The 9,779-nt window shown below is 38.6% G+C and overlaps 1 protein-coding gene across 1 annotated transcript; it reads left to right on the top strand.

The window, feature by feature from the left end:
- Window positions 1-934: 934 nt before the first annotated feature.
- On the top strand, window positions 935-9,733 carry haus5 (HAUS augmin-like complex, subunit 5). Its single transcript, XM_042417667.1, has 19 exons — window positions 935-1,295; window positions 1,383-1,445; window positions 1,661-1,693; window positions 2,123-2,147; window positions 2,279-2,411; window positions 3,265-3,424; window positions 3,526-3,616; window positions 4,004-4,095; window positions 4,216-4,270; window positions 4,377-4,504; window positions 4,602-4,683; window positions 4,853-5,007; window positions 5,510-5,672; window positions 5,898-5,978; window positions 6,168-6,313; window positions 6,774-6,870; window positions 7,394-7,532; window positions 7,716-7,848; window positions 9,416-9,733. Exons 1-19 carry the CDS (start codon window positions 1,198-1,200, stop codon window positions 9,516-9,518), a joined length of 1,977 nt encoding a protein of 658 aa, XP_042273601.1. The 5' UTR covers window positions 935-1,197; the 3' UTR covers window positions 9,519-9,733.
- Window positions 9,734-9,779: the final 46 nt, after the last annotated feature.

The raw sequence follows: 9,779 nt of genomic DNA, 5'->3' as shown, positions 1-9,779 counted from the left end.
AAAGTGTGACAATAAGGATATTTGCTAAAGTTTTCAGAGAAAGAATAAAACTGTACATAGACCATAATCTGGAGAAAGGCTTGGCTCTTATAAGTACTGCATTTCAAACAAAAGGAAGAATATTTCAAAAATTTTACATAAAATATACCCTTCTAATTGTCTTATTGCTAAGTTAACAGACATTGATAAGTCTTGATAATACTTGTAATTTTTTAAAACATAATATAGACAATTTCTCACCTATGTTTTCATTGTGAAATATCCAAAAAAAACTTTGGACAGATCTAGACCATCACTTTTTTGAAGGTCCTAACTCTTTTAATCTTAAAGATATTATTTGTTATTATGATAATCCAGATGATGGCGCTCTTGAATGTCTTATTCATTTCATTATTCTATATGCATTTTTTTCATTCACAAACATACATTTTCTAAATCCCTGCCTAAGAGCTCGCCTTTTCTCCTACAACTAAATTCTCCACATAAACCACTCCGTTTATTAAACAACAAAAAAGTAATAAACTATTGAAACATTATGGAACTTTTTTCCCTGAAATCTCTGACTGAACATGTTTATATTTTGTTTATATGTGTACTCCTTTTTTTGTCTTTTAATATTTTCATTTTATGTGCTTCATATGTATTTATGTTATTTAAATCTGATTTGTATGTGCTGCTAATGTTTACCTGAATGTTTGTTTAATATCTTTTTGTTAATTAAAAGAAGAAAGAAGGAAAAAAGCCTTATTTTCTTACCCATCTGCATTCCGCGAAGACCCGCCCTACTCTGTCTCTGATTGGCTAGTACTCGTTGCCTTCTTTGATTAGATTGGTTTGATTAGTTTAAGAATATCAAGGTCAGAGCCAATCAGTGGCAGAGTAGAGGCGGGTCTTCGCACAATGCGGTAGGGGAAAAAAAACAATAACCGACAACAACCAGCGGCGGCGCTACTTCAACGGATATACTGACCGGAAGTAGCGTAAACGGGCGGGAAATGGAAAGTTTCAATTTTAGGTCAAAACAATGTTGTCATTAGGGAGTTAACCTACATGTAATAAAGGCGAAGGGGTATCTTCTCCTACACTACAGTTAGCTAGATTCAGTTAACAACTCAAGCAAAGTAATTGACACGTAAGTAAGTTAGCTTGTTGGTGTTGCTAGCTAGGTGAGTTGTTTACCTTCCGTTGTTGGTCAGGATGGCGGACAGAAATCTTGTGCAGGAATTGAAACGATGGGCGACAGAGGAGTTCACTCTTCCTCCAGACACCCTGCCAAATGACAGCTATTTCAAAACGTCGGTATCACTTTGCCTTTGCTTTCCATACTATCATAGAGCTGATATTGCTGACTCGCAGGGTTAATTAGTGCTTTTTCTTTTCAGGCTGTGCGTTGGGACAGGAAAGTCAATATGGAAATATGTCATACAACACGTTTTTCAACAGAGGTTAGTCTTTACACTGTCTTGCTGGGCTACAACACACCTCTTCATAGATTTTTATGCTATGCTGCGTGTAACCCTATAACCTATCAGTCCTCATTGTGGCGTCTGTGTGGTCTCATAAATAAACAGCAGTCTCTCTCTGCACACTGTTGGACTAACATTAGACAGACGAGCAAAAAATGAATGATAGCTTCTTGACTGTGTCTCTGTTCTTCCAGGAACGTGAGGATCATGCGTGGCAATCTTCAGTGGTATCCTTTCTGGCTCTGAGTGAGGATCCTAACGCTGCTGGTGTCCTTGCAATAGTCATGGCAACTTAATGTGTGTTGTGTTGCAGGAGATGGTCGGTATCTTTGCTGTAGACTCAGTGTTTGCATATTTAACGTCAACATACAGTCTCTGTTGTACGTTTTCTTGGGGTTTCCTGGGGCCCCAGCGTACATGTAACCACAAAGTTCCTGGTTCAGAAACTTGCAGGGTGACTCTATGTTTCATGTTGTTTTCCATTTCCCTGTCTCTGTAAACTGTTGTCTAATAAATGCCCACAAATATTTCAAAAATGTCTTTCAGGGTATACTTGATGTACCAATTTGTTCAAACTATACTGTAATTTCTCACCCACCATGACTACTGTGTTTTAATATTTGTTCAGTAATTACCTTAACACCATTAACTTAAAGGTACAAAGTGCTTCAAGACAAAGAGGTAGGCTACAACTTGTTTTCATTTTTATTTTATAATTACCAGGTGATTTTTTGTTTGTTTGTTTGTTTCAGTAAGCAACCCACTGATATAATGTAATGTGTCTGTATCTGCTGGTGTTCGTACATCCTCAGTTGAAGCAGACCGAGGGCCAGAGTGAGGCTGCTAAGCAGAGTGAGCTTCAGAGGAAGATAGAGCAGCTCAGAGCTGAGGTTGGCCACCTGGACTCTCAGATCAGCGAAACAGAGGAACAGTTGGCCACTCAAGGTCAGTACATTATATGCAGTGAGGTCAGGGTATTGTTTAACTGTATTTTAGTATTTACTTTTGATACAGATATCAGCTAATGCACATTCTTTGCTTAAATGTTGAATGTAAAATTGCAATTGACCAAGAGAAGAGAAGAATAATGCGTCTGCTGGTGGATGCATTTCTTAAAAATGTGTGATTTGAGTACATGTATGACCAGATGACTCCTTTATCTGTTGCTGAGGTCAGCAGCCAGAAAGTCATTCCATTGTGTATGAACCGATGCTTGGGCCCATCTTTGGCTTCACATCAACATCTTGAAGTGTCCTTCAGCAAATCACTTCACTCCAAGTTGCTCCAGATGGTCAACCGAGCAAATTGCAGTTTGTGTGAATGTGTGTGTGAATGGATGAATGAGAGGCAAATTGCAAAGCACTTTTGAAAAAAGTGTTATATAAATGCAATCCATTTTAGAGCTGCAATGATTGGTTGATTAATTGATCGACAGAAAATTAATTGGAAACTATTTTGATAATCAAATAATCATGTCAGTCATTTTTTTAAAGCAAAAATGCCAAAAGTTTGCTGGTTTCGCCTTAAAATGAGCCTCTAAAATTTGCCTCTCATTCATCAATTCAAACACAATGCTTTTCTTTGTTGCATGTGAAAGTAAACTAAACACCGTTGACTGGGAAATTCTGACATGCATTTTTCACTATTTTTCTGACATTTTATAGACAAAATGATAAATCTTAAAAATAGTCTGCAGATTGATAGTGAAAATAATTGTGGCAGCCTTAGTCTATTTACCATTTTTTGTCAATATTTAAAGTGATCATCCACACCGGTGTTTCCTGCTTTTTACTAACAGAGCAGTCTATCAGCTGCACCTGGACCAAGGTGGAGGACAGTCAGCGCAGAAAGCTGCTCCTACAGGCCTTCAGGCAGCGCTGCATCTCGGATCGCAAGGTGCTCTCTGATGATACACAAGAGATCAGTGGGCACTGCCAGGCACTGGAGCAGATGGTCAGGTGAGGCAGAAAATGGAAAGTTGCAGTGAAGTGAGATCATTTACATGCTACTAATGTGGCAGTTTACAATTTAAAAATAAGTGCCGTTTTGTGCGTCGCAGGAAAGCAGAGATGGAAGTGCTGTTCGAGAATCAGTCTTCCAGCAGCAGCGATGGTGACAACTCTAAAGCTGCAGCAGAGGCACAGGTCCTGGTAAGAGCTGCTAAATCTGGTCTGTATTTCACTGAGTAGAGTTTAGTGTGTTCTTGATCTATCAGACACAGTGTTGGTGTTTAATCACATGTTTCAACCAGAAAGCGTGAAAAATAAAGAATGAATAAGACAACTGGCAAAAATGTTGCACAGCATGTTCGGAGGAGACATTGATTCATAAAAATAACATACAGTGAATGCCATCTTAGGTTAGAAGCAGCAATGAGAAACTGGAATATTTTATAGCTCTATAGCTGATAGAGACACCTACTGATTTGATTTTCAATTGCACACAAATTTGAGTTACGCAATATTCGCAACAAGCAGCAAATCAAACAGCTGCTGACAGATTCAAACCATCCCATTTCTTTTATCTTCTTTCATCAGCGTGAAGTGAGAGAGCTGTGTTACGACAGGGTCCAGTTCTATCAGTCTTTACAAGAGAGTGAACTGAAAACAGGAGACTCTACAGCCACACGGTAACAGTGGATACCTTTTTAATTATAGATCTACAATTCACAGTGTGTGTTTTTTTTTTTGTTTTTTTTGAATATTGTCAACATCTCTTTTTTTTTTCATAATCCCCCCCCCCCTTTCAGTATGACTCGCGAACAGAGGACTGCAGTGTTTCATTACTGGTTGAATGCTGTGGAGGTTGGTGCATTTTCCCCACATTTCACTAAATATTTTGGTACTTGTGAATGAACCGTCATTACTTTTTCACTTTGAATTAACATGTTGTTACTTGTCATGTCATCAGAACCTGTTGGGTGGTTATCCTCCAAACCATGTCCTCTCAGCACTGCAGTATTTAGCTTCCAGAGAACAGAAGGAACTGGAGGAGAAGCTCTCTGCTCTAGATGTGACACGGGATGTAACAGCTCTACAGTAAGCAAACACTTATTATACTGTTATAATGTTTTTTTAAGACTATTAAAACCCAAAAGTTTGTTGTGTTACAGTGTTACTGCCGTTCTCATTGCAGGTTCCGCTATGAAAGCAATCACCTACTGGACATCTCAGGAGAAGAGGATAACGAGTTGCCACCTGTTCAGACTCTTTTACAGGTGCTGCTCATAAACCTGCACCTATGGACTCACATAGACACAAATGCACACTTACACTAAATAATATAATCACACAAGTTTCTAATAGATGGAAACAACTTCATGTTTTTCTCAAAATTTGTGAGTAACATGTTTTTATTTGAGAAATTGTATGCACGTGTGGTTCCAGGCTGCGTGGCAGGAGGTGGAGCAGAGTTTAGTTGACTTAGCTCAGACTCGCTCCAGAGTCCAGCAGCTCCGAAACCAGCTGCAGGCCCGCAGGAAGGAGGCTGAGCATGAAGTGTCTGGCTTTGCAGATGAGCTTCAAAGTGACACCATGGCACTGTAAGTCCACTCACTGTAGAGTTCATTTTTGAGGTTCACACAAGTCACAGCCTGGTAGATTATGAAATAAGTACATTTAGAAATAGAACGAATCCTCTTAAATCTGTCTGTAATAATGCAGCAGTATTGAAGCACCAAACAAAACCAATCGCTAGGAAAACTTGAGCCACATTATTAGTACATTTAGTCGAGGAATAACATTTTGGTCACGGGAATTTCTATTATAGACGTGGAAAGTCATGAAAAAGCCTAATAATTCCTTTTAGAAGAGGAGCTCATTATTTTAACTGAACATTAAAATTCTATTTCCTTTTGTATATTGAAGGCTCAGTTTAGTCTTATTCCTGGTTTAGTTAACTATATTATAACTATAATAATAATCATATAATAGCCAACAGTCAAATTAGAGACTGATTTGATCAGGATGGCAAATGTAAAACTACTTTTGAAGAATTTACCATGTCTGCCTTTTTATTTCTTGGACTTAATGTATTTCTGGCAGGTCAGTTCTAGAGCTGGAGCTCCAGTGTGTGATGCAGGCTGCAGCAAGGGATCATATTCGAGACCAGTGTGTTCAGCTTGACCAGCATGCCAGAAGCCGACAGGAGGCGCTCAGAAACCTCCACAGCCAGTGGCAGAGGATTCTGGACTTCAGACAACTAGTGGTGAGAGTGAACGGATAATAAATAAATCATTTTTTATTTATTGTAGATATATCAGTATAATAACATTTAGCAAATGTGGTCTAGAGGATTTGGTTACATGTCCTGTTAACTGTTTGGGGATAAACAACTTGATTTGTCTGACCAATATCAACTTCAGGATCAGAGCTGTCAGTATTTCTGCAACTTATATCCTTACACATGCTTTATTGTTGTGTCTCTCTCCAGGTTCTCAGACAGGATCAGATCAGAGGTCTGATTAAGGGGAACTCCACAACCAAGACAGAACTGATCCGCCTGCACAGAGAGGTGCTTATTTTCGCAATCTATGACACTGAAATAGAGAGGTTATTTATACGGCCTGCTTCATGCTTTGGTGAAAGAGCTTGTTTTGGTCTTTTTAAGATTTAAAAAAAAAAAAAAAAGACAAAAAAAAACTTGCCACAAAGAAGAAAATTTGTGAACAATCAATCCCTCTGTCTGGCTGCGTGTTTTCAGTTACAGGAATTCCTTCAGGGCAAGCTGGTACCACAGTTTGAGGATGTCACCACAGCCGCCAACAGTCTCAGGAACTCCATTTCAAAGGAGGCTAGACAGTTGGGAATGGTTTCGCTTCAGGCTCTGGACCGTAGGACTGTTGAAGGGTAAGAACATGTTGAAGAAGTAAACTCCAGGTAGGTCAGAACATAAACAAAGGAATTTTATTTTTGTTACCACCCAGTAAAAAAAAAATCACAAGTGTGAACTCAAACTGAACACTTCATATTCAAGTACAACTTCACTGACGGCAGAATTTGTATTTGGTATTTAAGAAAAAAAAGGGGGTGACACCACACACGCTGTCTACTTTTTTCCTTTTAGTTATGTTGAGTTTTATTGCAGTTCATGATGAATTACAAACTCACAGAGGGAGGGAGTATAAACAGTACTATGTGTCAGGAAACGATCCTACTTCATCTTTGGTACACCTGCGGCTCCAGCTGCACCTTTAAGAGTGCTCCACAAGTCAAATCAGCAGCATCGTCATTTAATCATACTCTTGATCAGGTGCTTGACTGTTTCTGAACAGAAATCGAATAGTGAACTAGATGTCTGTTGTTTCAGAACGCAAAGGATCCCTGCGTCGTGGTTGTCTATCAATCGCTTGCAGTCCCCGACCTTCAGCAGCATGTGTCAGAGTGTCGCGTTCCCACTGTACAAGGTGAGAGTTGGCACATAAATACATCAACCAGTCCTTCTTTTTCTTCTTACCCAGCGCAACACTGTGGAGGAGTGTCAGTTTAATTCATGATTCTCAATGTTTTATGATTCAAATCGAGAGTTATTTCTTTTCAGTTTGATTTAATAAATTATGATTTTATGCAGTAACTATTGACTGTAATTCTATAACTATTAAACTTTTCTCACACATTAAAATGAAGAAAAAAAACAGCAGAATTGTGTATTTTAAACACTAAAAAGTATCAAAAAAGTTTTTTAATTTCTTTATTTTTGAATATCTTTAATGCCAAAATTAAAAGTTAAAATGATGCAATTTCTCACATTTTAAAATGTATTTAAGTATCTGTAGCAGCTGTAATAGTAATAGTGACAGTGCCTCCACACTCTGGTTTGGAGAACTCAGTGTGACTGTTTCTCAGAATTTGGCATTGCAAATAATGTTTTAACTGTGTATTTTTATCTCTCATTCTTCTTCTTTTCTTCATTATCCTTAAACTCCTCAGGCTCCGGAGGAGTTGTGTTCCCAGGCTCGATCCCAACAGCTCGAGTTGCGTTTTCTTCGCCAGTTACTGCAGCTCCACTCTGCTACTCTGCAGAAAACACAGAAAGAAGCAGAGCTGCTGCATGCATCTGATCAAAAAGGTAATCAGAGGAAAGCATCAAGTGAAGCTTTTGTTGTCCTTAAAAGAGACTGTAACAAGTGCTGTTGTTAAACGGTACAAGGCTGTCTGTAGATTCTCTATATGATGATGAATTTGCATTACCTGAGCAAAAAGAAGAATGTTCAAGATTGTAATCAGTTTTTGTCCTCATTGTGTTTCTCAGCCCTGCTGTCCAGAGTCATCGAGGAGGATCAGAAGCTCCTGAAGTCTCTGGTACCAAGAGTCAGAGGCTTCACCCAACGTTGTGTGCAAGGCCTTTCTTACGCGGACCAGGCCAAAACTGCCATCTCTTACTGGTGAGACAGATTTCTAAAGCAAATGACTGATTGAAAACTAATGGGTAGAATGCACCACATTAAGGTTTTTAGTATCTAGTTTCCTTTCAACATTTTTATAAAACATAATCCTTTCTTTGTTTAGATTTGGGTTTATTTTCAGAGTATTAAATGCAAGATTTTTACTTGTAATGAAGTATTTTTACATTGAGGTATTGATACTTTTACTTAAGTAAAGGATCTGAGTACTTCTTCCAACGCTGCAGGTCACAGAATCTGATGGATCACCAAATACGGTTTAACACCGGTAAAACGTGTATGGCACGTGCAGTTTGGTTCTCTTCCGCACGAGGGCAGTATAGCCCATCTCACATGGGTTTAGATGCTACTGCACAAGCAGGAGAAACATGCAAAGACCACTTCAGCCGTCAAGAAGTCCTATCAGAGAGAGGGTGTTTTCCACGGCAGGACTTAGTGTAAACAGACTACGCTCCCGACTTCATCACGACCATGTAGACATGCTCATTTTCCCAAATAAAAATATGGAAAAGGCCTGAACAGTCGCTTAGATTAGCCTTTATGTGTTAAAAATTCAGCATTTCCGTCACTCAGGTACGTTCAGGATTTAGACATGTTCAAAATTATTATCAGTATCACTATTGCTTTAGTTGAGGTCAGTGCACATTTTCCTACGGATGTACTAAACATTTTCTTGTGATACTGACTGAAACAATAAACACAGGCACTTTCATGACACATCGCTATATGAGAAATGCAGAAGTAAGTCTTGTCATTTTCCCTTATTCGGTTGTGCTGTTTTGCATACAGAGTTTTGTTAGCTTTTATTAGGCCCGAAGAGTCAGGACCATGTTGTCTTGAGTTGTAGTATGACAGGCTAAGTCCTGATAACATGTCCTGTGGAGGAGAAATGACCCGTTTATGTCTGTATGTTTTATGGGGGAGGAGGTGTCGCAGTTCATCATACACTGTGTTTTATGGGGTTTTTGGGTTTAACAGTTTAATTAGATTCAGGTGTGTTGTGGATCCTAGCTCACCCAGACAAGCATCACTAAACATCAATAGCGGTGTGGGGGGTGGGGGACAGTGTTGGGCTGGGTGATCCACTTTGAATGTAATCATATAGTGTTGATATGAACATATTGTATTACTGTGTCTCTAAATTCTGTCTTTATGTAACTCTGAGTGGAGCACAATTCATTTAATTTAACATCAGTTTAATCATTTATATGATTCTGTATTCAGTTGAGATATTGATATACTATTTATATTAAAAAAAATACTCTTAGTATTGTGATATTGATATCAAACATCTCATCTAGCTCTATGCTGAGTAAATGTTGTCATAAATGACAGAAGTTACATGAAAAGACGACCCAAGTTGTTTTCTTTCAGGGTCCATCAGTACTAAACTCTAGTTTAAACCTTTGCTGCTTTGATCTCATATAGATTTTTTTTCTAAACATGAATGTCTTGGTATTGTTTTTATTTAATTTATACCTCCAGTCAGCAGCTCAAGGTCTGTATTGCAGGTTAACTGTTTCTGTTTTGTGTGTGTTCATGCTTGTAGGTGGGATCGACCAGCGCAGCATGTCCTACCTGAGGTCAGTAAAGGAGGACTGACTTTTCAAGAGTGGCTACAACGATGGAAACTAGCTGCCAAAGCCTCCTAGGGGGACATCTTAAAGTTAACATTAGGAGATCACTTTCAGCATCTTTTGGTAGTAAAACTACCCGGCTACAGTAGTCAGGACATGCACAAACATGTTGTAAAGAGGTAGTGGTTATGATCACAACAAACTGTTTCCTTTTTTTAATTGTAAATCATTAATCCTTTTGTTGTTTTACTATGTGAAAGTCTGTAACTAATAAATAGATTTAAAATGCATATGATCTGTTCTTGTCTTCCTTTGAAATTCACTCAAAAATCACAA

Source organism: Thunnus maccoyii, chromosome 7, assembly GCF_910596095.1.
Source record: "Thunnus maccoyii chromosome 7, fThuMac1.1, whole genome shotgun sequence".
NCBI lineage: Eukaryota > Metazoa > Chordata > Actinopteri > Scombriformes > Scombridae > Thunnus > Thunnus maccoyii.
Note: the sequence above shows the minus strand (reverse complement) of the source record. Positions and strands in the feature narration are given on the sequence as shown.

What these genes read in the sequence shown, in the direction of transcription:
- haus5 (XM_042417667.1), top strand. Translation starts at nt 1,198, where the DNA reads ATGGCGGACAGAAATCTTGTGCAGGAATTGAAACGATGGGCGACAGAG. An exon ending in AAGTGCTTCAAGACAAAGAG is followed by an intron (nt 2,148 to 2,278) that starts GTAGGCTACAAC and finishes GTACATCCTCAG; the next exon opens with TTGAAGCAGACCGAGGGCCA. An exon ending in TGGACTTCAGACAACTAGTG is followed by an intron (nt 5,673 to 5,897) that starts GTGAGAGTGAAC and finishes GTCTCTCTCCAG; the next exon opens with GTTCTCAGACAGGATCAGAT.